The sequence below is a fragment of the Lacerta agilis genome, chromosome 10 (genome assembly GCF_009819535.1).
Source record: "Lacerta agilis isolate rLacAgi1 chromosome 10, rLacAgi1.pri, whole genome shotgun sequence".
NCBI classification, from domain to species: Eukaryota; Metazoa; Chordata; class Lepidosauria; order Squamata; family Lacertidae; genus Lacerta; species Lacerta agilis.
Window position 1 is genome coordinate 65,165,407 of NC_046321.1, and position 27,218 is coordinate 65,192,624.

The 27,218-nt window shown below is 39.5% G+C and overlaps 2 protein-coding genes across 4 annotated transcripts in view; one reads left to right on the forward strand and one right to left on the reverse strand.

The window, feature by feature from the left end:
* RSBN1L (round spermatid basic protein 1 like) overlaps positions 1-18,090 on the forward strand; it is a 39,893-nt gene extending 21,803 nt beyond the window's left edge. For both annotated transcript variants that reach the window (XM_033163508.1, XM_033163507.1), the window contains 5 exons: positions 7,098-7,235; positions 7,949-8,091; positions 10,698-10,865; positions 14,170-14,278; positions 14,369-18,090. In XM_033163508.1, coding sequence (XP_033019399.1) covers positions 7,098-7,235; positions 7,949-8,091; positions 10,698-10,865; positions 14,170-14,278; positions 14,369-15,013 — 1,203 coding nt within the window. In that variant the 3' untranslated portion in view covers positions 15,014-18,090. The remainder of the gene's footprint in view (positions 1-7,097; positions 7,236-7,948; positions 8,092-10,697; positions 10,866-14,169; positions 14,279-14,368) is intronic.
* A 3,742-nt stretch (positions 18,091-21,832) lies between these two features.
* On the reverse strand, positions 21,833-26,823 carry TMEM60 (transmembrane protein 60). 2 transcript variants are annotated; one of them, XM_033162730.1, is made up of 3 exons: positions 26,658-26,822; positions 23,013-23,172; positions 21,833-22,500 (listed from the first exon to the last, which is right to left on the reverse strand). In XM_033162730.1, exon 3 carries the CDS (start codon positions 22,452-22,454, stop codon positions 22,050-22,052), a length of 405 nt encoding a protein of 134 aa, XP_033018621.1. In that variant the 5' UTR covers positions 22,455-22,500; positions 23,013-23,172; positions 26,658-26,822; the 3' UTR covers positions 21,833-22,049. The 2 variants fall into 2 exon arrangements, with proteins under 2 accessions (XP_033018621.1, XP_033018622.1); XM_033162731.1 differs by lacking the exon at positions 23,013-23,172 and having other exon boundaries at positions 26,658-26,823.
* Between the last annotated feature and the right edge of the window lie 395 nt (positions 26,824-27,218).

Consider the following 27,218-nt stretch of genomic DNA (forward strand, 5'->3'; position numbering starts at 1 on the left):
GCAGGGTGGGGCAAGCTGGGCCTCAGAGGATATTGATAAGGATGTCCTTTATATGTTGTTTGTCAGTCTCACAGTTGCTCTTGAATCAAACTTGGGACCAAAACGTGTTCCTATAGTGCAGTGGTGGCGAACCTTTTAGAGACTGAGTGCCCAAACTGCAAACCAAAACCCACTTATTTATCGCAAAGTGCCCAGAGTTGTTGAGCTATTTGGGGGAAGCTGCTGACCAAAATTTTGGAGCTTTTTTGGGGGGTCTCACACAAAAGTTGCTTTGCTTTTGTGGGGGGGGGGTCCCCAAGCTGCTGAGCTTTTTTGGGGAGAGAGAGAGAACAGAAAAAATTGATGAATAATACCTTCGCTGGAACTAACGTGCAGCACCGACATCATCGTCTACCAAAGTGCCAAAAAACCCAGCACAATAAGGGTTAAAAATCGAACGCTGTTACGCCCAATCAGAAACAGCCACTGACGCAGCAAATTGAAAAACAGACCAATTGCTGAACACAATCTCTGGCTAACAGCAAAAAAAGAAAAAGAAAGAAAGAAAGAAGGAAGGAAAGGTTCCGGGTTTTAACAGCAGAAGCAAGCTGTAGCTGGGGGGGGGGGAGAGAAAATGGGGAAAAAACAACAACAGCACGGATGGGCCGATGGCGCTCGTGCCAGCAGTGAGGGCTCTGCGTGCCAAGTCTGGCACGCGTGCCACAGGTTCGCCACCACTGCTATAGTGTATATACATGCCACCTTCAGGTTTAGCCTGGATATTCCTTAGAAGGGTATGAATGTATACTAGCCTCTTCTCAATTCTTATGTAAATGTTATGGTTGATTTGGTTTAATCATAATTTATTATAGTGTTTAAATTGCTTCACTGTGTTTGTCGGTTGTCCTTGATCTGTTGATTTACAGGCTGCCGAATTGTTTTAAATGTAGCTTTTATTGATTTTATTTTGGGCTTTGCAATGGTTCTATGTGTTCAGGAATTTATTAAGCTGCCCTGAGTGCTGTTTGGCAGAAATGCAAAACTGAACGGCATAGCCTCTCAACATGAAGGTAAAAAAAGTTTCAGTTTGTGACATCTTCATTCCGATTACTTTATGGATATTATATTTTCCTTCACAGTTGGTGAAAGGATCAAGGAGATACTTATTGGGTACATATTATAAGAGTGAACCACTGTTCAGCAGTCATTTAAAAAGCAAGTCAATTTATTCCTGGTTGAAGGTAAACAGTAGATTCATGACTCATATAATGATTAAAAATAGAACAGTTAAGTCATAACCATGTCTGGCTATTCTGTTCTCTTTAGATAGCTGGACAAAATGCCTGCATTCAGCAACATTAAAAGCAAAACTGTTGGCTCTTGATGTACTAAAATTCCAGAGACAAGGATAGGGCTTGTTTTCCCTTATATTATACTTTTAAGAGTAAGATTTGGCCACATAACATAATTGTATGCAAGTTCTGAGAGCAGAGTTTTGGTGCCACTGGAAGCACTTTAGAATAAATCAGTGACATGAATCATAGGGCTTCCAGGTGTATGTCTACTGTGCTCTTCTTCACTATAGAAACAGGAATTTTACTCTTGGAAACAAAAGTGTATGTTCTGCTACTTAAAATATCTGCATTGAAGAATGGGAAACATCCAAATTTTGTATGCTTGACCAGTTAGCAAGTTGTTCATACACGGTTGATTCAGTTAGATCCAGGCTGGCCATCCTGTGAATGTGGAAGAGCTCTTTCTCTTCATAGAAAGGACCAGAAATTCCTTGCTAGATGAAGAAGAGGGATGTGGCTTTTGTCAATTTACCCTTCCTTTACAGTGCCCTGCACCACCTCTTGTGCTCTTCCAGAGTCCCCCAACTCTTCAAAGCAGATTTTCCTTGGGCTGAAGAGGGAAGAAGGAATTGTAAAAATAGACTTACCCCTTCCGTCTGGCACTAGTGAAATGTCACAGAACATGTGGGGAATCTGGGGATCCAACCCTTTCTGTTTGCACACACAAAAACCCTTAAGTTTCCCCCCCCCCTAAAAGCTTTTTGCATGGTAGAAACTTTACAGACAAATATTTTATTGTTTAATTTGAATTTCTTGGGCAGCATTCTTCTACGATTCAAATGCTCCATGTGCTTCACTATGTATAGCTGTGTTTTCTTGTTTTTTGAGTTCTCTTTGCAGTTTTCCCTTTTGAACTGTACTATAATTGGATGCAGATAAATTTCCATTTTGGAAGCATGCTGATAGGCCTAAAACAACAACAACTTGGATAGTCTGCTTAATTAAAAAGTTTGCATCTCTTCCATGGTTGTACACTCCTATGCTTGGTGTTCACCTCTTTCCTCTTTTACCAGAAAAGCCATAGCTATGTGTTTCAGCTTGTGATAAACTATGAGTAAGATGACAATTTTTTTCTCTTGCCTAGGGTAGCTATTTACATCATTTTGTAATATTTATAGGATGCTGAGATACAACAGAAAAGCATAGTTTAGCACTGGAGCCTTAAGTTTGCACACTCACTCCTCTTTTGTATGCTGCAATTAGTAATTCTCAATCCTAGTTTTTAGCAATCCTTAATTTATTGTTTCATCTGAAAAAGGCAAAATGTGGTGAGCTTGCATAAAACCAAGATCAAATCGACTAGGTATAGCAAGCTATTCTCCTGGAAGGAATAGATTGCTATTATTCACATGAGTGTGAAGGGTTAATGACCGTGCTATATTGGGGAAAGTAACTGTAAGTCCAGGATCATGTTAATCTTACGTAACTGTAGTTGCCAAGGGAACAGGTTCCCCTCCTATTTGAGTGCTTTTCTAGTAACCTTATCACAAGGAACAAATTGTGTTGCAAGTGTAGGTGCTCTTTGTTGCTTCCTTCCCCAAACTGGTGCTCTTCAGTTTTTTTGGAATAAAACTCAATTATTTCTCACCACTGGTCATACTCACTGGGCACATGAGAGGAAGCCTTCTCTGTTGAAATGGACAGGGGAGTGGCTCCAGCCTTTCTTCCAATAGCATCCTGAGGTACATCACCTAACTTGGTTTGCTACATAGTGTGATTTAAGCCTCACTATAAACCTATTTTATTCTCCATTCAACCCTAAAGAGTAAAAACCATATACACAAAATGCTACTCTCATTGTAGAAAAGCTAATCACCCACAGCCCCCCTCCTCTCTTGCTAATCAAACTTAGGACAACTGACTGTTTCTTGTATCTGGGAAGCATTATCCCGGATCACCCCCCTTTCTTTTGTAACATCTTCAGGGCTCAAGTGTATAACTAGCCAAGCTGACCAGACAGCACATGTCCATGCTCTGTCCCCATTCCTGAGTTGTGCTCCTTCTCTCCTCCAGACTCTTATTCTCTTGAGTCTTCCCTTTTCTGAGCTCCTGACTGCTGTCCATCTGCTTCCTGGGATCATCACCTCTTCTCTAATGTTCAGAGCCTAAGTAGAAGGCAAGGTAGTAACCCAACTGCTCCTTCTATTTCCCTGCCCTTTTCTCAGTCTTACTGCAGTCATACCCATTCTTTTCCACCCCTTTATGTGCAAGCTGAATACAGTGGTACCTCGGGTTAAGAACTTAATTCGTTCTGGAGGTCTGTTCTTAACCTGGAACTGTTCTTAATCTGAGTTACCACTTTAGCTAATGGGGCCTCCCGCTGCCACTGTGCCGGCGCCACACGATTTCTGTTCTCATACTGAAGCAAAGTTCTTAACCCGAGGTACTATTTCTGAGTTAGCGGTGTCTGTAACCAGAAGCATCTGTAACCCGAGGTACCACTGTATGTATTTTATACCCATTCCACCAGCTCACCCCACAAATCATCCTCCTTCTTCTATCTTCCTTTCTAGCAAATCCAGTTAATTGCTGCTTTAGCACTCTTTCAGTAAAGAAAACCTTTTTCGGTAAAGTCTTTAACTTGTCTCTTGCTCCCTGAGCACCTTACAAAGGCAATCCACTGCCCCAACTAAACAATATGAACATTACCAGCACTTAACTCATTGGTATTTTGATTGTTATATTAGCTGGAGCAGAATGCACCAGACTGACACCAGGCTGTTCTTTGGTGGAATAGGGCCATAGCCCCATTGGAAAGAGTTGTCTGCTGCACACCACATGAGTTAAATTTCCCTAACTGCTTGTGTCCTGGAAGGGCTTGTTCCATGGACACAGCAAAGTACTATGAAGACGTGTACTGAGTAAGTAAGCCGGGCAATGCTGTCATAATAGAATGTTGAGACATACAATGATCTCATAAGCAGAGTTGTGCTTCTTACATGAGCATCTTAGGGTATGAATTCCCCCCCTTCATTATTCAAAATACTTTCTTGCATTAAAATCACATGGCAGCAGAGCTGATTTGGCAGGTGCTCTGATATCAGCCATTTCCTCCCAACATGCCCCAGATATTGAATCATTACAGGGAAAACATGACAACCCCTACTGTTAACTTCTACTCCTCTCCCAATAGCTAAGGAATTTTGGAAAAATAAAATGGTAGGTGCTAAGTCATCACTAAAATCAGGCCTGTTGCTTCCTCCAGAGAAGGGTAAGCCCCACTCCCAAATGAAATTAATTGGATAATGAATCTGGATTCATTTCACTGCTTGATGATGTTTACTTTATAATAAGTATGTTAAATGAAATGGATCCCATTTGGTTCTATTTTTCATTAATTAAAAAATAAATTAACATCCCTTCTTCTATTAATGATGCGGGGCGAACACTTGCAGCAGCAAGCAAGCAGTCATCAAGATTTGTCCGCAAATGTTAAGCATTTTTTTTACAAAAAGCTGCTGCATATGTCAGCTTGGCCAGAACCTCTCCCCAATCCACCTGACCCCAGGGCATAGGTGGCAACTATCCAAGGCTTACCTATCACTCCCATCTCTGAGCCCAGAGCCCAGCATCTTAGGCCTCACTGATAAGCATAGTAACAAAGCAAGCCAATTGGCACATATCAAAGCATGTATGAGCTCATTCCCACAGCAACTATCAATTAATTTTGAGGTTATCTTGACTACCAAGATGACTGGCACAGGCCCAGTTGCAACCACACGGAGATTTCTGGACTGACATCTCCACCTGGCTGGCCTCTCCATCTTTCTTAAGCAGGTAAGCAGAGGAGCTTATTTATTGTGTTTATATCCCAACCTTTTTTCCAAGGAGTACATGGTTCACCGCCTCCTCAGTTAATCTGTATAGCAATCCTGTGAGGTAGGCTGTGGCTGCCCAAGGTCACCAAGTGAGCTTCCTGGCTGAGTGGGTATTTGAACCCTGATCTCACAGGTCCTAGTCTGACACTCTAACCACTACACCACACTGACTTCCTAGACGACTTCTGCTATGGTGCAGCTATATAAATTAAGTAGATAAATAAATAATGGGGAAAGCAAAATGTAATTTAAAGAAGGATCTGAACTAATTTCCTTAAAGCTTGAATTTTTTTATTTTAGATTGTTTTATTTGATGTTTTAATGTGTTGTAAATCTTGATTTTTTTAAAAAAAATAAAGCGGTATAGAAATGGAATGAAAATAATAATAAATATATTAAGTATAATAAGTTCCATGGAGTGGGGGGAGGTGCCTAGACAGTCTGTACTGGCAACCGCAACCTAGTTTTAAGGTGCCATTTGGCAATTAGCTTATATATCTGAGTTTCTAACACTGCAAGATGGCATTTGCAGGCCTTCTACAGAGAAAGAAACCTAGTTTGTAATATATGTCTTCATTTTTATGCTATCCATTCCTTTGACAAAATATTAAAACATCTTGCTACAAAACAAGAGCTGGGAGTGCCTTTTTCCAGCCTGAGTGCTTATCTTTCAATACTGCATGTTTAATTTAAATCTGACTACAGTATGTTGCCGTAACTAGTTGTATGTAGACAGTCCTAGGAAACTTAAAATTTCTTAATGGCAAGCTAAATCATCTATGTCTAAACTCTTAACAGTGTTAGCTGATTGATTATTAAACAAAAACTGGCTGTTGGCGTTTCTGTGGAGGAAACGTGTAGCATTTTGTTGCGTTGCTGACATTTAGACAGGCTGATTGCTGGTCAAGAAGTCACTGTATTTGTGTCAGTGGAGAACAGATGGTTGTAGGGAGGGCATATGTCCAAGAGTGGGAAATGAGGTAATGAAAGGGGGGGAGAGAAATATATATATTAACACATTTAAAATTGTCATAAGCATAAGGCTATAAAAATTAGGCATCTAGAAATTAGATACGGACTCATTTTAAAAGAACAGAAAGCAGACATTGCTGCCTAGAAGCTTTGAATACATTACCATTTAATGAAAAGTGCTGTCTTCTCCATTATTTTTGTATCAGTGCATAGGAAGGCAAATGTATAAGATCCTAGGGTTTGCATTGGACAGCACAGGAGAGGTGAATGTACTGGCTGGTAAATAATCTGCTATGCATATTAGTGTTGCTCCGGAAAACATCGTTTTCTTAATCCCTTGCTCCAGCTTTGTAGTTAAATTTATTGATATTCTACCCAGCAGATATTAGTTAGATATTCAAACAAGGCAATGTATTTTATAGTATAAATTCTCTTGCTTTTATTGTAATTCTCTTGCTTTTATTGTAAATAATTGTGCCTGGTAACATGAAATGCATGTTCTCTTCCTCTGCTTCTATTATGTTTGTTCCTGAAGAGAGAAATGAAAGTCATATATTTTTCATTATCTTTTTCAGTTGGGTTGCAACATTTTTATACCAAAATATTAAAATATAAATTAAACATTTTAAAAATACATATAAACAATTTTTTTTAATGCAGCCACCTTTTCTTATCTGCTACCTTTTGTTTAACTTGCATTGTTTAATTATTTTATTACCATTTGTGGGTTTTTTTTGCATTTCATGTTGAGTATGATCTTTTATTTATGTTGAAATGCTAAGCTAGCATTGCACTTGCCACCTTTTAGCCTGGTCAAAATTTCAGATCTCCTTTTACAGTACTATGAAAAATGTTTAATTTGTACTTCTGTACTTTAGAAAATATTTTGCATATTTGTGTAAATGTAAATTGTTTTGTAATTTATTCTATGTATAAAACTGACCCTTGTTTACTGTATATGACTTTCTTTTAGGTAAAAAGAACATATTCTCATGGTACATACAGAGCTGGCCCAATGAGACAAATCAGCTTGGTTGGAGCAGTGGATGAGGAAGTGGGGGACTATTTTCCAGAGTTCCTAGATATGCTGGAAGATTCACCTTTCTTAAAAGTAAGAAGGAAAGGGAATTGGGGAAGTAACTTTTGCATAGTTTTGTTAAATCTTAAAACTTTGTTTATTATGATAAACAAAAGCAAACTTCTAATATGGTGAAGAGATTAGATCCAAAATCTGCAAGTCTTTAGTACAGGGATTATCGCATGCTAAAATAAAATACAATCCAATGCAAGAAAATAAATAGTAGGCAACATTTTTGTTTATGTGCATTTTTCTGTGGAGGCGATCAATAGCTTTCAGGGTCCATGATCCCAAAAAAGTTAAGAATCACTGTTTTAGAAAGTCACTTCCCAAACTTGCAAATGATTGGGTATAAGGCAACAATTAAATGTATTGATTTTTCATTTTGTATTCTACATTCATATTTGAAGGCCAATTCAAGTTCTTCATAACTGATGCTATTAATTTCTTATGAAAGCTGCAGTCCTGATGAAATTTTCAAGGAGCACTGAAAACACTCAGATTCTTAGGTTGAAGAATACTGTGTGCCACAATGCAATTTATATATAGATATAAAATTGTCTTTGAGGTATGCATTATTTTGAATTGAAAATAAATGCACAAGTAAAATTGTGGTCCTCTACATTGATGAAATTGCCCCTGTTTTTCAGTAGAATAAAATATGCAGAGTTTTCATGTTGTGAGTTAATGAAAATGTTTCAATTGGTGGTGTTTTAAATAACCTTTAAATAACTGTTTCTTCTTAGTGTACTTTGCCATGGGGGACACTTTCTAGTTTGAAATTAGAGAGTCGTAAAGATAGTGATGATGGTCCTATTATGTGGGTACGTCCAGGAGAACAAATGATCCCTGTGGCAGACATGCCAAAGTCACCTTTCAAAAGGAAAAGGTATGTTGAAATATCTGGATTTATTTGATTCCATACTATAGAGTTTAAAACTTCCTGAGCAAACTTTAAAAGAATTTTTTAAATTGAAGCTAAAAAATCTCAGAATCCCCAAAGCTCTAAAAATCCTGAGTGAATAAAGATACCTTCATCTGGTACAAAAAGACATCAAGCTAAAAGCCCCTTTGGCAAAAGATTGCAGTAGTTGAGGTGTGCCAAAGCAAAAAATACCTTGGTGGAATCTACACACATATAAAAAACATTCTGAAAATGCTTTTTTATTTTTATTTTTAAAAATACATTAGTGTGCATGCACATGAAAGCTCATACCAAGAACAAACTTAGTTGGTCTCTAAGGTGCTACTGGAAGGATTTTTTGATTTTATATTTTGTTTTGACTATGGCAGACCAACACGGCTACCTACCTGTAATTGAATTTTCCATAAGGCTCACTATCGCCATCTAGTGTCACATTGTATATTGCACTTAAAACACACTTTATTTGCAGTTGTAAAGCTGAGTCCCTTGTCTCCAGAGTTAGACTCAAAGAAGGGCTTCAGAAGATGACCTTAATATTTGTGTAGGCTTATGTGAATGGGAGAAGATGTTCCGTATGGAATATGTTTAAGATCTTTGTTCTAATTTTTGTCGCCGTTGTCCACATACACTGGCCTTTAGAAAGATTTCTTAAGTAGCCATTCATTTCTAAAGGATCAATGAACCACATTCATTTTTAAGTTCTTTTTGAGGAGGTTGGTTTAAGCCCATGTTTTTTCTTCTTTTTGAATAACTTCTTATTGGGTTTTAAAAATCAAGGATCATAGGAATAATAAATTATACAAATAGACCAAGTCTTTTCATATAATTTATACATCACAAAAAGAGCACAATAAGTTTGCAGTAATATCTATGACATATGATTTATTATTAGTGGTGAGTATATAAGCTCTTGGTTCATTGATTGGTTAAACAAAAACAAAGGGGAAACAGGATAGAACAAAGTTAATAGATAACATTCAACATCACATAGCCCCTGTGGTTGTGCATAGATTAAGTATGAGTAATAGTCATTTTCCCTCTCATGTTATTAATGAAACAATATAGAGTGCTGCTTGTATATTGATGAATGGGGGGGGGGTTTCCAAAGTGAATATAATAATTTATGTTTACATTTAAATTTAGATAAACAGGTTGAGCCAAATGCTGATGGTGGGGGGGATTATTCATTTTCTGGAATATGTTTTGAAATTAAACTACAGGTATATTGGGGTAAAGCCATCTTTCTTGATCTGTCCATGTGTCAACTGTAGTTTATTTGTAGTTTATTTCTTAAGGAGGGCTGTTTCCCAAATTGTTTTGTACCAATTGTCTATTGTTGTGCCAGAAAGGTCTTTTCAGTCTCTAGTTATGTTGTGTCTTGCCACTTGTAATAAATGGCTTATTAATTCTTTAAGTTCAGGCCTTTTTGACTAAACATGTTATATTTTCTTTTCTGAATAGACACTAATACTGTGTACTTGTAATACTTGGCTCTGGTAATAGAATTACTGACTGAATTGGATAGAGCTGGCTCTATCTCTGAAGTGATGTACTTAGGCCCTTGTGAGATCAAAAAAGAGCACTTTGTTCCATAGAGGGAGAAAGTAAATGATCACAGAGAGCTGGGGTGGCAGCTAGTTCATCATCAATTATTGTTATGATTTATTTATTTTTATTTCAAACAGTTTTAAGTCACTTAATAGTTTTAACGTAGGGTATATACAACATAAACAGAAAATTATAAAACCAAGAATTCATAAAGTCAAAAACATCCCCTGAACGTATGGGTCAGGGGAAAACCAGGCAAAAAGTTATGTCTTTACAAGACACGTGATGCAATTGGCCAATTTCTCAGCCATGGAAAGCACTCATCCTCAGTGTCCCTGCCTTGCTGAGATTCATCCAGCCGACCACTGCATCCAGACACTGGCCCAGGTTCTGCATGGCATCTCCTGATTCATTTGTTATTGAGAACTAGAACTGGGTGTTATCCTACTCATGGCACCTTGCCCTTATGACGGCTCCCAGTAGTTTCATATTGCCTAGAGCATAATTGCTAGGGGGCTGAAAAGCACTCTTCTATTATTACTGTCTGAACTTGGCCACATGGGTAGCACAGTGCCCCCAATTCCCATTCCATAGCGCCAGTCCAGGAGAATGCAATACTGTAGTCAATGGTGTCAAAAGGCTCAGAGAACTAGACGTGGGAACAAGATTACACTCCCCTTGTCCTGCTCTTGTTAAACACAATCCATCAGGGTGGTCATGAGCGACTCAGTCCCATAGAATAGCAGTCTTTCCATTTCTAATGTATGTATAGAATGCAATTATAATATCAAATGAACATTGCACTGTGTACAAGAAATGTACAAAGAGATCTGGAAATGTGGGTACGTATTAGCTTGTTCGTTTGTTTTTAATCACTGCACAAAAATTCTAAACCAGCACCTTTTATATTGGATGGCATTCCTTTTATACTTGTGTAATAAGTTGCTAACAATTTTATATGAAGGGGGGGGGGGGAATTGGACAATTATTCTTAATTTTTCTTTCCCCCATCCTTTTAACAGAACAACCAATGAAATAAAAAACCTGCAGTACCTACCTCGTATTAGTGAACCTCGTGAAATGCTTTTTGAAGACAGGACACGAGCCCATGCAGATCACATAGGACAAGGGTTTGAACGACAGACTACAGCTGCTGTGGGAGTATTAAAGGCAGTGCATTGTGGAGAGTGGTATGTATTTGCCAGGTTTTTTTCAGGATAAACATCTGAAAAATACCTGCATGAATTGGACAGTGCTGAGATAGGTCCCAACTAATAGTCCTGTCATCACTCTTGGCCTTCAGTTGGCATGCAGAAGAGATTTGGCCCAGTATTGCTGCAAGTTGCTGTTCCTAATATAGGAAGTAAAAAATCCTAAAGATAAATGCTATTTGTGCATTTAGCTTGATGCATTCTATAACAGATAAGCATTCCATATCAAATCTGCGTTGGCACAATGGATAGGAAATGGTGAGATAGTGATGGAGGTGATTAGTAAGTGTTAATCTTGCCATGCAGAATGGAAATGGACAGGATTTTTAATTTGAGGTGTGATTTTCTTCCATTTTGAGCTCTGGACTAATCTGTTTTTGAAATCTTAGTTGGCTGAATTGTGCAATTTAATTGAAAACACAGATGAAATGTTAAGAAAGCAAAATGAGCATTTGCCTACCTTTTGATAACTGGATTTGAAAGTAAATGCAGCTTTTTCCTCTTTGTGTGAGTGTTTTTTAATAGCTGTGAAATATGAGAGAGTGGAATGTGATAAACAATTATGATTTAAACAATAATTTAATGTTTTGGAGACTGATAGTGTGACATATAAGCAGGTCATAACTTAATCTGTAGCTTCTGGGACAAGGAACCCTGAGCACTGCAACCTCTAATTTAAACTAATTTGCAGATGCTGTACATTACAGCTGTGTGGAAGAAGTAAGTAAATTACCGGTAGCATACCTGTACTTGCCAGAGCATCCTGTGGCTCATGTGAAACTAGTAGCTACCTAATAAAGTATGTGCACAGTTGGGTTTAAATATGTATGGGGAAAGGAAAGAATGATACCCTAAACCCAGGGGTCAGCAACCTTTTCCAGCCGTGGACCAGTCCACCGTCCCTCAGACAACGAATTCCTATGCCCCACAAATAACCCAGAGATGCATTTTAAATCAAAGGACACATTCTACTCATGTAAAAACACACTGATTCACGGACCATCTGCGGGCCAGATTTAGAAGGCGATTGGGCCGCATCCGGCCCCCGGGCCTTAGGTTGCCTACCCCTGCCCTAAACTGTAGAAGCAGTTCCATAACTGGGTGTGCCAAACCCCAGAACAACACAATCTTTACACAAAGAGAGATTAAGCGTGTCTAATTAAATGCTGATAATCTTAAAGTCAGTGTTTTATTGTGAGAAATACAGTGGTACCTTGGATTACATACGCTTCAGGTTACATACGTTTCAGGTTACAGACTCCACTAATGCAGAAATAATGCTTCAGGTTAAGAACTTTGCTTCAGGATAAGAACAGAAATCGTGCTCTGGTGGCACAGCGGCAGCGGGAGGTCCCATTAGCTAAAGTGGTGCTAAAGGTTAAGAACAGTTTCAGATTAAGAATGGACCTCCGGAACAAATTAAGTACGTAACCAGAAGTACCATTGTAGCATAGTTGGAATCCAGAAAAATTCTTCTTCAAAATCCTGAAATGGGGAATAACTTGTGCCATAAATGTGTACATGAATTTCATGTTTTAATTAGAAATGGAGCAGGAAGAAACTGGTCTTGTCCCATTCCTGGAATGCAGGGCAAAAGCAAGGCATAACTTACATACACTGGCCAAACTGGGAAAGCAGGCATGGGGAAGGGGGCACACACTGGGGAAATATCTATGTATAACTGATTTTATTCATGTCCAACCCATAGTTGTGTGTGCAGGCCTGCGTGCAAAAGATTATCTAATACTATTTTTGTGGTTTAAAATTTGTTGTACCCTGCCTTTCTGTTAAAACGATCAACACAGTTTCTCACATCTATAAAACACCAGAAGCAACAAACTTGAAAAGTGAAGACATAAAGAAAAATTCAAAAACATACATTGCAGGGAGATCTATGGGATGTGAGAGTATGTGTACATTTAGATGTAAAACTGGAAGCAGCATTTAGGAAGAGGGAAAGATGACAGAGGTTGCGTGCTTAAGGAACCCCAGAGTTCAAATCAGGATCTCTGCAGATAGCCCAAGAGTTCACGAAGGACTCCTTAGGGCAGAGCTTTCCAAACTTTTCATGTTGATGACAGACTTTTTAGACAGGCATCATTTTGTGACACAGTAATTCAGTTTTACTAGGAAACCGGAGGTTAAAGTAACCCCTTTCCAGCCCTGGGAGGAGTGCAGGGAGCGTTCACAGGACACACACACACACTGCAGCTAACACACTAACATGTCGTGACACACAATTTGGAACGCTCTGCCTTAGTAGTTAATCAACATACCTCCCCTGCCCCTGCTGCAAGCATAGGCCAAAATGTCACATTAGGAAGAGTGACACACCTCAAAGAGTACCTGAAATGTGATGTCCTGTAGATACAAATATTTGGCCAGTCTTGTATCATAACTCACAGCTCGTGAACATGGCCCAAATTTTATAATGAGAGAACTGCTTTCAATTGTCATAATAGTGCATAATAGAATGTGCAGCAGAATTTACCTTAATAGGTGTAAAAATAGACCAGATACATTACTACTGGTGAATCTGAAAACATTACAGCAAAAAAGAATCCTTTGTAAAATAAATGTAAATATTTGAATAACTTTGCATAGTTTTTGCCACACCAATAACCTAGATTTCAAATGTATGTACAGCATTGAATATGGGAGGTTAAATTTAGGCCCAATCTGAAGCTGTACTTCACAGATCGTGTTTAAGGATAAAATGTGTATCTGAACAGTGAATCATAGTGAGTCCCAATTAAGTGTCCACTTCTTTTTGAAATAAATACTTTTCTTGGATATTTCATATTATCAGTGATCAAACTGGCATGTGTACTGCTTTGCAGTAGTGATGGGTTGTATGTAACATAGTGTTTAGAGAAGTTTAAGATTTCTCCTCAGATTACTTAACTTGGATTTGACTGCTTTCATATAACCAAAGTAGAGAGCTGGGATATTTTTTTTTAATCAAAATTGGGTGCATGTTTAGTATGCCTTTTGCTTTTAGGCACCTGTAAAAGGTCATGCTTTCTACAAGGAAGTTGTAATAGAGTAGTACACACCTGAACACCTGTTATATTAGCATGAGAAGACAAAGGATCAGCTGCTGTGTTAGTAATGTTTATAAAAAATAAGTTTCAGTTGCTGCTGTTACTTTTCGTTGGACTTCTGCAAACTGAAAAACAACTGTATATTTTCATTGCTTTATTTTGTGCTTACAAGAGCAGCAAACAGCTGGCTGGTTTTAATATATTAACCTTGATGACCACACTTTCTCCCCTATGTATAGGCCTCAACAACCTCGTATAACCAAAGATGTAATTTGCTTTCATGCAGAAGATTTCTTAGAGGTAGTTCAACGAATGCAACTAGATCTGCATGAACCTCCGCTTTCACAGGTAAGTGTTTTGAAAGACTTGATAATTATTTCATTGAGAATTACCATGATCCAAAAAACATTTATTAATTTTCTTTTTTTCTCTTTCTAGTGTGTCCAGTGGGTTGATGATGCAAAACTTAACCAATTACGAAGGGAAGGCATTCGATATGCCAGAATTCAGTTGTATGATAACGATATTTATTTTATTCCAAGGAATGTTGTGCATCAGTTTAAGACAGTTTCAGCTGTGTGCAGTTTAGCTTGGCATGTTCGGCTCAAGCTCTACCACTCAGAGGGAGAAAATCAAAACATCTATGAAGCAGGCCTGCCAACAGATCCCACATCTTCTGCTATAGGACTTCAAACTGACAGTGTAATCCATGCAGCGAGTATAAATGCCTCTGAAGACACTAAATTTTCAGGCATTCTGCAAACTAAATATGTCAAACAGGAATTTTCATGCACACATGAACCTGCTGTATCTTTCCAAAATAAAGAGGAACCAATTATTGTTAATCTTCCAGAAAAGACAGTAGCACCTAATGTTATGGAATGTCAGAATGTTAAAGCAAAGCTGGATCATGGTCAGTTGACAGGGTCTACGTTTGAAACTGCGTCTGAATTTGAACCTGAAGACAAAGACTTGCAGGGCAGCTTAGGTCTGGGGGGTCATGTGAACCTGGAGGATACCAGACAAAGCAGTTCAGCATATTCAAGTCTGCATGGCAAACAAGAAGATGACTTTTTGTGTTGAAGTTAGTCTGTGTGTGTATATATATTTTTAAATTCATTTTTAAACATAATAATGTAAAGATGCTTAAATTCTGTGAGTCAGGTTTGTTACTTGCCTCACATCTGTTACAGAAAATAGTTTATGTAGCTTTGTAACATTCCTCAGTGCCTGTCCATAACTGTGAAAGTATCAAAGCACTTAGGGCCAGATGCACTGTAAACACTGCAGGTGTAAAATAAAGAAGTCTTTAAATATGAGTTGTAGGTTTTAGACTAGAGCTGACATTTAACATATATTTTTTGTAAGATAAGCCAGAATTCTTTTTGACAATTCCAGGCTTTTCCATAGAGCTTATTTATACCAATTTTTTTTTCTTTTTAACGTGTCAGCACTGTAGTGTAAATAGCATTTTTTTAAAAAATCTTTTTAGTGTGATTTATATTGAAATGTGAGCCACTTAATAAAGGTTCATAATAACAATAATGGGTTTTATTTTTCAGTCTCTTTTAAAAAAACCCTCAAAACTTCTGAGCTAATTTTCAAAACACTTAGTTTTGCAAGAAAGTAATATTATTGTATGATGAAACAAAAACCTTAGACATTTACGTTAAAATGCACAGTTTCACTTTCAAAGTGAATTTGGATGAGTAGTTCATGTGGTGGTTATACATGCAATGAACTTCTCATCATCTTATCTTACATTGGCAGGTACTTTGCTCACAATACAATTATGATAAACTTCAGAGATCCCACTATTTCCTGGTGTTCCCTACATGAAGAGAGATGAGTCAGGAATCCAAAGGGAAAAAATTGCACACATAATAAAAACATCAGTTAGAATGTTTTGGCATACCATACAGGGATACTTGTATAATTTTTGAAGGTTCATTTTGCAACCTGAAAATTCTGTAACAGCAGACAAGTATTGATAGGAGCCCAAAGATAGAAGGTGACTAGAATGCGTGACCTACCTGACCTTTGAGGGAACCCAATCAAGTTTTTGATTCTCAGCCTTTAGCTGAAACTGCATGCCTATTTTTATGCTTTAATCCACAACCACAAAGGCCAAAAGAACAACCATAAACTTGGACTTTGGGGATTTTGGAGAAAAGCAGTACATAATTGAATACAATAATCAATTTACATTTTAAAGTACTTGTATAACTTAATGCTAAGAAGGCCCCTTGATTAAATGTAAGACAGAATCTTCATAGGTGCACTTAAAGCACAATTATACATTAGGGCTGTATTCTAGAGGGTATTTAATTTTGTCTTTAGCTCTTGAATTACTGAATTGGCTTCTTTGGTAGATGCAGCCAGTTGAGTTTGCCCAGCCCATTGGAAAGCATGGCCACTGCTGCTGGAACTGCTAAGCCTCATAGGTTTTGAAAGGAGTTAACACGCAGAATGCTTAATTACAGCAAAGGTTTAACAGCCCACAACATCTTCCCCTTTCAGCTTTAAAAACATAAACACACTTCAAGGCAAGATGCTGCAAAGATAGGAGGCCCTTTTTTTAATCCCCAGTGCATCTTAGTAATATGAACTACAATTTGGGCTCAACTTGTGCATTCAGGGAAAATTGAAGGAAGGGTTGTCGCTCATACATTGCATATGTAAGAGGTCCCAAATTTAGTCACCCACATTTCCAGTTAGGGCTGGGAAAGACTTACCTGAACCCTTGGAAAGCTGCTGCCAGTCTGTAGATAGCTGTGACCTAGATGGACAAGTGTTGGGGTATAATACAGTTCCCTATTATCTTACAAGGTACAGCTTTTTTTGGATTGTGCCACTTCAAAATCCAGGTTGAGATGTAGTCCATATTGGGGAGTTATTGAAGGTTTAAGGAAAGCATTTTTAGCTTTGCCTTTTCCCAAATATTCTACTTTGATAGGTACAAAGGGTTGTTCACAGGGGGGGGGGCACTGCAGCATGCATTTTTCACCTTTATTCTGAGTGGTACAGTCCTAAAAGCACAGTGCAACATGGTGGGGAAAGGGATGTGCATCTTTTTGAAGTTTTTGAAAGGGATGCGATATTTTTTTTAGTTAACTAATGGGCTGAACGTGTTACCTCCTTTTTTAAAGCGCTAAAACCTGAGCACTCTTAAACCTCCAAGTTGTTCACCTCAAACTAAGCAGTAATTGGCTATGACTAGCTTTTGTTTACCACCTGAGATGTTGCCCTATGTATCTTCCTTTCAGCTAGATGCTCTCTACCTGAGCATAATTGGGTATAAAGTACCTTTTCCTATGAGATGGATAATAAGGCCTGCTCGCTCCCAAAACCCAAATCTCTAAATCTTGAGTGGACACCAGTTCCAGTCTCCTCAACTTACTCTCTACCAGTTATTACATCCTCTCTTTGGCATTCTATCCTGTATACATTGAAACTTACTTGAGGACTCAAGTTGGAATAAATATAGCTTGCAATAATGGAGTTGGGAGTTTAATATAGGAGGCAGGATTCCCCCCTCCCCCCAACAAACCCAAATGTACAAATTAACAATAGCCAGTCAATTTAAGCTGTTACACCATTTTGTGTGATTTGTCCTTTTCCATGAATGTTAACATATAAATTGGCTCAGAACCTGATGGTTTTTAAGTTGTACAAATGTAATTCACCTACATCTGGCCCTATACCATTTTCCAGGCAGAAATAAGTAGAGGTTTTAAACTCAAGGTTCATACTTGCATCAAGAAATGTCACTATTAGGTTGCTAACTGGTAAGACAGATACAGATGATTGTAAGAATCATTAAGGCTTCCATACTATGTACGTGTGCCTGAGAATAGGTCTAAATTAACTCAGTGGGGGCTTCTGAGTAAATATTTGTAAGATTGTGCTGCCAGAGCAAGTTCTCAGACTTCCAAGTTTTTCATAGAATGAAACAGCGTAAGATGGAGACATACCGAATTGCTAGTATATCCTGAGGAGAGGGCCTGACTCAGTCACCAGTTCTTACTAATACATTATCGTCTTAACTCACTACTCTCAGTCACACTTCTTTAGTGCCTACTGTAGCAAGAGACCTCTATTGGTAAATATAGTTGGTGCACCATCAAAACAAAAATAAAATAACAAATGCTCTAACTTAACCTGTGTGTTTTTAACTTTTGTGCAAGTTTGTTATATTTTACACTTGTTCTAATCCTTCATTTCATTTTCTAATGCGTAATACTGCTGTCAAGCGACATTTTTTGCTTCTTTTTAAAAATGCCTCTAGGTGTACACTTTGATCAGGAACTTCCATAGTGCTCTGTTTACTCTGGGTTGAATGATGCCGGACTTTTGTTTTGCTTCTTGTATGCAAGAGCCATAGAAAGTTTAGCACAACTGGCCTCTTGACATGAAGAAATGTTATTATAAGAAGTGTGCCGCCACAGCTTCTGTTTCTTCTTCCTTCCAGGCTGCCCCACCATCAACAACCACCTCTTACAATGGGCAGAGACCAGGTATTTACCGGTAGACTCCAGCTGACTCCCACTTCAGCCAATCAGATGAAAGTGGAGTAGAATTCCCTCTCCTGCATCAGACTACCTCATATCCAATGAGATGTAGACAGAACTTCCTAATCAGACCAGAGCTATCCAATTAAAATTGCCAGCTTTTAAGCCTCTAGCATAGTGTTGCTTCTCAAAGCTGCCACAACTGCAAAGCTGCAACTGCCTGCCATGAGCTGATACCACATAATTCAAAATTAACTGTTTACATTACCCCATGCTGTGAAACTTACCATTTTTTAAAAAAGCAAACTTTACAATACGCTTAAACAAATGGCAATTTCACCACAGTAGCATTCTATATTGGATATTAATTAGGTTCTAAACCCAAATAAAAAAGGAAATAGGAAATAAAATAGCACTGAGATGAGAAGGGCCCTCCATCATGTAGTTATGTGTTTAGCAATTTTTAAACTGGGATAACTTTTATAACTCTTGAGGTCCAGATGGCTAGATGTTTGTGCCCCTTGGAATATAGCCTGCAAGTTTGTTCGTTCTCTCTCTCAGCTCAAGGTGGCATACATGGTGCCTTGTCAGCTGCACGTTTTTGCCATTCAGAGAGATTTATGAAGGGTGGGATGTAAATTAATGTGCTGTGAAGGTGACTTGTTTTATCGAGCATGATCATATGATAAGGATGCTCATCACATCTAGGTTCTCGCTTAGCTCAGGGATTTTCCTACATAGGTGTGGTAAGCCAGCTGTGATTTTGAAAGGTCCTTTACTGGGGCTTCCTCGTGCTACGTGTGTGTGTGTGTGTGTACTATTCCAACAGTTACAAAAAACCGCAACCTATGGGGAATAATGCACATTGGATTGGAATGTATAGTAATAGCCAATCACCAGCCATTTTCTCTGAACATAAAAGCCCTCCTGCATCAGACCATGTGTCCATCTAGACTAGTGTCCTGCTTCCAACAGAAGCTGTGACCAGCTTGTGCCACTGCATAGAAGATGCACAGGACTGGAAGACTGCCTATCTCCGCATGTGCCTGTGTGTACGCCAAGATCTGCAGATATGCTTGGAAACATCATTTCAGCACCAGACAAAGACCTTTGTATTTTCCAAAGCTTTTATCTTCTCTATGTTGCTGCTGTTTGGTGTTTGATTTTAAAATTCTGCTAAGTCTGTTTATATTGCTTGTTAGTGTCTTTTATGGTTTTGGTTTTTTGGGGTTGATTTATCCTAATTTTAAACTTTTGCAAAGGGCGTGGTATAAATACAGAAATTATATGGAGTTTATAGCTCACCATGCCCATATTTCAAAAAACACCAACAAGCCAACAGTCATATAGTAATGTTAGTCATAGAAGTCTCATCTTAATTATGGAAGTGGCTGCTTCATTCTATAGCTATAACTATTCACAGCTATAACTATTTAGGTAACTAAAAGTCTTAAGAATATCATTACTCTGTGGGTTTTTAAACAGAAACAATGACTAAATCTGACTAAGCACGCATAGTTGGGTATATGTGACTGCAATTCTGTACAAAAGTACCAGGGTGAAAATGACTCTCTGCTTAAGGATATACAAGATTAAAGCCTTAAATAAGACATGGGGCCCCAACATCCATAGTTGTGTAATAGGAAGCAGAAGTAAGTGCAAAATACAGTCCTACAGATTTTTCCAGAGGATCTTCTGTGTGATTCTCATTAAGCTGTTGAGATCTTTCCCCTTTTTAAAGCATGCCAAAATATACCGGTAAGTTGTAGCAAAGATTATAGAATGTCATGCTTTAGGCTACTGCTGTTTCGTTACCACTACGGGACAGCGACAGGAGACATTTAGTAAAGATTAGGTAATTATGGTTTGTTTCAAAACAGGTGTGGACATCCACTCACACAATTAAGCTTTCCAACATCACTGCAGAACCCTTCATACCCCTCCCGTCTTTCCTGAGAGTCAGAAAAGCCTGACATGGGATTCAGGGCTGCAACAGTGAGGACAGAAACCCCATTGTGACTGGACTTCGGGTTGCACAGGTTTCATTGCAAGCCATTATTTTACAGAAGGAAACATAAGAAACTGTTGCAGCTAAGTAGCAAAATAGGTGGGAGCTGTGTCTACTCATAACCCTCCTACGTCTCGATCCAGCAAAACCATTCTGCCATCTTATTGCATGTTTTACAAGAGACCAAAAGAATTCATTGGTCGGAAAAGAGAGAAAAAACAAACCTACTCATAAGAATATTGGTGTGTCTTTTGTCAAGTAAAGCAAGAGTACCTTCAAGTTGGAGATGCAACTGGATTCTAGTACACCGTAGTCATTGGCAAGTGGAATATTCTTCCCATTCATTCTGAGGCTATGATCAAAGCACACTTAAGGGAAGTAAACTTCTGTTTATGAAAGTTGCCAACTGCGTCAAACATTGTGAAATGTCTTCTTTTACACAGCACCCTTACTACACAGAGGCAATTGTGTGAAGCACAAAAGCATGCTTTTATTGTTATCCCAGGTTTTGTTCCTATAATGCTAGAGTGTGACAAATATATTTTCGGGCACTCTGTTCTTTTTCCTCCCTTGACCTATTTATTTTCTTCAACAGGAAGATCGCACCCCCTGGAACAGGGTAGAGAAGATACAAGTAGGATGATGTGTTAAGACTTGGTGATTCCTGACTGTTTTATTTTATTTTGTACAGTAGTTTAACGTCAATTCAGTTCACACTGGGCAGCTTAGGGACAGGAAAAAAATGAGGAAGTGAAGGCAAATACTAGTTAACATATCGCATTAAGCATATACATTTATTACAATGCTTGAATCTTAAGAGCACAGAAAGGTTCTTATTAGCTAGAACAGGGTTTCCCAAACTTTGGTCTCCAGCTGTTTTGGAACCATAATTCCCATCATCCCTGTAGTCCAACAACAGCGGGAGACCCAAGTTTGGAAAACACTGAGGTACAGTAAACTAAAGCATTTTAAAATGCTTGCCTGCAGTGTTTCATTTGTAAGATGGAAAAGCATCAAATTTCTACAAGAAAGATCACTATCATTGAATCTTTTGCAGATTTTGCATGCAATGATTAACTAGAGCCTGTGTGCTTTGTAACTGTTATGTTCCTCTCAGTATTACTACATGATTAGTTACAAGTAAATCCACTTTGTGTACAAAAATATACTTCTGTGCCTTCAGCTCACTGTCTGGAGAATAATGTGACTGTTGAGAATGCAGAAGTTGGCCATCTGTTCCCAGCCATTTACAGAAAAGCCATTTCAATTTAGTTTTGTGCAATGGCAAGTTCTATAGTGTAATGACTTAACACGCTAGACACATACTTGACACACATACACACACACAAACAAACAAACAAACACAAGGATAAATAGAGAGAATACTTGGAAAATATTTTGATAATTTATTTACAGTATTTACATATAAATCAGATAGCTGTGCTCCACACATTGAAGAGCCTAGTCCAACGGCATATAGAATGTCAACATACAGCTGTTACTTGTAGTTCCTTTGGGTGTTGTAAACCTATAGCAAGCTAATGTTGTTAAGGAATGTGATGTTGGCTGATGAAAGGCTAAACCCAAGTCTATGGACAAGTTATTCCCTTCGTACATAGAAGATGTTGTATCCAAGTTCTATTATCCCTCCAATGAGCAACACCCAAAAGGGAATAAAGACATAAGCTAGCTTTATTTCAGCAAGTTGTTCCAATTTTGCACAGAGGGCGAGGCAGAAGGCCAACTTAAGCAGCATTGCTACAAGGTACCAAGCTTTCTTCTTGAGGTGACGGGAACCATTTCGAGGGTCATAGCCAGACTTACAACGGCGAGCCATTTTTACAATTATCATAACTAGAAGGATAGTATCAAATATCCAAACTGGGATAAATATGAGAAACCAGTTCCATGGTGCCTTTTCATCCAGTTTCAACACTAACATGATCAGGAACAGCAATGTGAAGAGCCATGTGAGCAGCACTCTCTGTGCCAAGGACATTCTCATTTAAACAGCTTTAGTGGGTGGTTGGCAAGAGTAGAAAAGATGGTCCCTAGGATAAAGCAGAACAAAAACAAAATGGACTGGGGAGATATCAGTAATTCTAGCAAAAACAAACCAACAAACAAACCGCACACCATCAAGCTAGGTTTATAAATGAAGCTTCACCCAACTTGCAATTTAAAAAGAAAGAAAACAGTCTCTGGGCCAAGTCTAGTTTACATTTGGGGCTGGATTCAACTAATTAGTTCCATTAGTAGAAGCCCACGCAAGGACTTCCACTGGCGCAATGGGGCTCCCCCACTGCCCCCAAATTGGCTTGTGTGTGTCAGGAGAACCCCAAGAACAGTGCAAAGCGGGAGACAATGGGAGATTATGCAATTGAGCAAGAATAAATGCTTCTGCAGATGGAGCAATCTTAGCGCTACGCTGAATTGCTCTCTTTATCTCCCGCATGTTGACTTAACCAAAAACAGTTGTGTCTGCCATTTTTATATGAAGCCATATAAGGTTACATGTTTGCTATTGACTTAGAAAACCCCAAACGACTTGGGACCAGGTTACCTGAATGAACACCTTTTCTCGTATGGACTTGCTCGCTCTCTAAGAACTTTGCATGAGGCCCTTCTGGTTGTGTCGCAGCCTGCTGAAGTCCATTTTGCAGCAATTTGGAGGAGGGCCTTTTCGGTGGTGGTGGCAGCCAGCTTGTGGAACAGTCCCCACTCTGAAATAAGGCAAGCACTAGCTGTAATAGGCTTCAGGTGCTTGCTAAAAACATACCTGTTTCCTTAAGCATTCCCTGACTACCAATACTCAGTCTTGCATTTTTTTCTGGTTCTGTGAATATTATGGTACAGTGGACGCTCGGGTTGTGAATGTGATCCGTGCGGGAGGCACATTCACAACCCACAGCGCCGCGTTTGCGCGGGTCACGATTAAGCACTTCTGTGAGCGCCGAAACCCGGAAGTAACCCGTTCCATTACTTCCGGGTTCGGCGCAGTGCACAACCTGAAGCGGCCGTAACCCGAGGTATGACTGTACTCTTGTTTTAAAGATGATATTACTGAATTCTTTTTATATTGGAATTTTTTTAAATTAAAAGCAATATAAAAGTGTTTAAATAAGTAAATAAATTTGAGTGTGCTTTTATTTTGAGAATCTTTAGTAAGCCATTTTGTGAGTCTCATGAGGCCATAAAACAGCATATAAGCATATTCTGCTTCCAGAATTTGTTATCTTCTTTCAGGTCTGCATAATATGTTACCCCTAGACTCAAATCCCTGCTCCCTGCTCATGCTGTCATTGTGTGGTGGTCAGGTGCAAAGGTGAGTCAAATGAACTGTAACAGGCTGGGCAGGAGGTGGGCACTGGAGATGGAGAGATGCTCGACCAGCCAGAGGATAAAGATGTAGCAAAAACACTGGCATAGGAAGGGCAGGGCACCCCGGGCAGCGGGATCCCGATACGGTTCCATCTCGGCGCGCCCCACCCCCCAGAATGTGCGCCATGTCCCTGCGGGTAGTGCGCCCCGCCACCAGAACGCGCATGAAGCTCCGCCACTGAGCAAAAATAGCATGTTTAGAGGGAGTTCCAAGCAGGAAGGGAACAAAGAAGGAGAAGGAGCAGTGGTAAAATAAAAAAATTAAGAAACAGGCAATGGGCAAGCTTCAGCAAGCAACTTAGGGTGGGATGAAGGAAAAAGCAGGAATTCCAGGGCTAGCCACTCGAGGAGGAAAAGTATTAACTGGACAAGCTATTTACACACCTGGTGGTGGGATTAACGGGGAAGGAAGACCACTTAAATAAACACATCTTAGAAAGGCTCTGAGGATGAGAAGTACTTGAAACGTGTCCAAGTGACCAGGTACTTTCTGAAGGCAAAATAACCTCCGAGGCCCTGAAAACCCTTTCGATCCACAATTGAAAGGTAGACACTCACACCAAACTATAGTAAAGCTCATATGTTTCTCTTCTTATGCTTTTGAAGTCCACATATTAATTCTACAAATTTGGGAGAAAGAATTTCACAGCCTGATTCTAACCATGCTGCTCAGAAGTAAAATATGCTTAGGACTGCAGCCTTAAAATATTGTAACTATCGGTTATATTTTGGCATCCACCAAGAAATCTGGTGATTTATTTCTTGCTAGTACCATATCAAAATAGCTGTAGCCTATAACAACAACTCAACATATATCCCATATTACTTTCAATTGTGGGTACACCCACCCTTTTCTCCAGATTTGGATTTTGAGGGGGGGGGAAATTGGTAGACTGAGATAACCTTTTATGCAAGATTTTCCAGATCACTGGTACCACCAAGTAACGAATTTTCTTATAAATCATAGTACATTAGACATTTTTTGTACACTGCTTCAGCATCCAGACATTGTAAAACAGCATGCAAAATTAATGAAGGCAATAAAATTATTTATATCACATCACTCAAGTGACTTTGCTATTGTAAGCAATAGTTATGTATATGATTGTCAAGAGAAAGGCAATCATTTGTTTGTGATGATTGCGAAGAATGCTGGACCATCTAATGTAGAAAGCCACTCCTTAAGCAAGACAGCATATTCAGGATCCCTTAGCATCAGATTGGTTATGCCTTATTAGTTAACTAATAAGGCATAACCAATCTGCAGCAAAGGGATCCTGAATATGAACTTTTGTAATTTCACACTCATATATAGGGGCAGGGAACAGCATCCTAATAAAAGAAGGCAGGTTGCAAAAGACTTTATTTAAAGATTACATGGCAATGGTTGCCTTGGTCCCACTTTTTATGAATGTTTAGATATTTAATTTTTATATTTCAGGATCTATGGATCTCCTTGCCACAGTAACTCAAAAGTACCTTAGTGTGACCTTTTCCTACTGCCACCTTACAATGCTTTTAAAATTTAAATAAAAGAATACCCTTAAAGCCTCATAGGAGCTAGGAATAATAGGTTTAGGTGTGAGACTGACACCAACACTGGAGACAAAATGTTTCTTAAATACATAAGGAAATACTGATATTTAGTTTTGGATCTTAAATATGCTTGATGACAGTTTCTATGGACTCAAGGGATACTGTTGCAGACACCTGTCAAATTCCCTTGATCTCTGTCTCAGCCAAATTCTCACAATCCTGTCCTGCTACTGGATGCAATCAGCCTCTGACCCCAAAGCTCCTCTGACTGTACTTCTAGCAGCTTGAACAGTTCAGCTGATTTTTTAAAAACTCACTTGGCAACCATTTTTTGGCAAGACCTTAACACAGCGTAGCCTCTTGGTTCCCTTCTTCTGAAGCAAAGTACGTATAGTTACCACATTGCAGAGGAATAGCTTAATATTCAGATGTCAACCATTCACCTTCAGCTCAGTCTTTGCCTCGCACCTCCATCATCAACCGACTTCCCAAATGCAATTATTTCTCCCTACTGACTTTCTTTGCTGATGAGAATTTGCAGCCAATCAGACAGTGCTGCTTCCTATACCAGTAAAAACAAATTTACCTAAGGCAGGCTCCATCTATAAATGCTAAAAGGATGGTGTCTCTCTATCTGCTTTCTGATCGAATCACCAAGCACATACTGCTACTCAGGCCTGCAACACAGTAGCAGCACAATGCCTCAAACTTTGACAGTTGCTATGCTCTGACATCAACAGAGGCCACAAAACCGTTCCCCAAAGCACAAAACATACATATGAAAAGTACAAAACGCAACATTTATTGGCACAGCTCCTTCCCACTGAGCCCTTGACCAGCATTCAGCTGACTAGGACCAAGATCACCTGAAGGGGGAGAAAAGGTCTAATTTTCTTTTTAGGAAGCCTTATGGGCCATGAATGGACATTCTCCCACTGAATTGCCTGCTAGAAGCTATTTAAGTTCTTGCAGTTTTTATGCCGACTTTTAAAAAAAGCGATTTGTGAAATATATGATTATCACCCCACTATGAGGGCAATAATACACTCAGGTAAAGAAAAACCCCTATCCATGTGTATTCAGAAGTAATGTTCTATTGAATTCAATGGGACTTGTCCCCGTGCAATGGTATCTCCCGCCCTCCCCCCCCGGGGGGCTCAACCATAGCAAGTAAGAGAAGGGAATCTATGAGGGGACATACCAAAGGGGACAAAAAAGGGGGGGGGGAGGAGGGGACTCCACAACCACCACCGGCCTGAGCTAAATACCCCATTAATTCCAAATTACCCACCAGTCACGCTTCTGGCGTGTCTCGCAGCAGCAGCCGCTGCCCTAGGACGGGGCCCCAGAGACTCGCTTCATCACAGCCCACCACTCGAGGCCTCGGGCAAACCAGCGAGAAAAGAGAAGCCAACGTCTAAGCTGCTCCGACAGCCCCAGAGCCGACCGGCCGATGATATATACGTCACGTCCCGGACGACACGCTCATCGGTTGCAGAAGGTGCCTGTCATGCCGCTTGCTCCAAGCCCATTGGGTTTCCCGCATCAAATCCCACCTCCTACACCGAGAATCGCCCGGCCCCTCGCAGGCAGCACGCCTTCGCTAAGTGCCCATTGGACAGGCCTGAGGAGGTTTCCTCCCCTCCTTATCCATTTCTGTCGAAGCATGACTTTACTACGCTCTCTCCTCCCTCTTCTCCTACTCGCGGGAACAGCTGCCCATCACAGCCTCTTTTAAAAAGCCCGTTTTGCGGCTACCAATCGCTTTTCACCGACGGGCTCCTTTCTTTGGCACCATTGGGTGAAACGCTCGCTCAAACCGCCTCAGCCCCGCCTTCTCCAGGGGCTCGCC

What these genes read in the sequence shown, in the direction of transcription:
- TMEM60 (XM_033162731.1), bottom strand. Translation starts at nt 22,454, where the DNA reads ATGAGAATGTCCTTGGCACAGAGAGTGCTGCTCACATGGCTCTTCACA.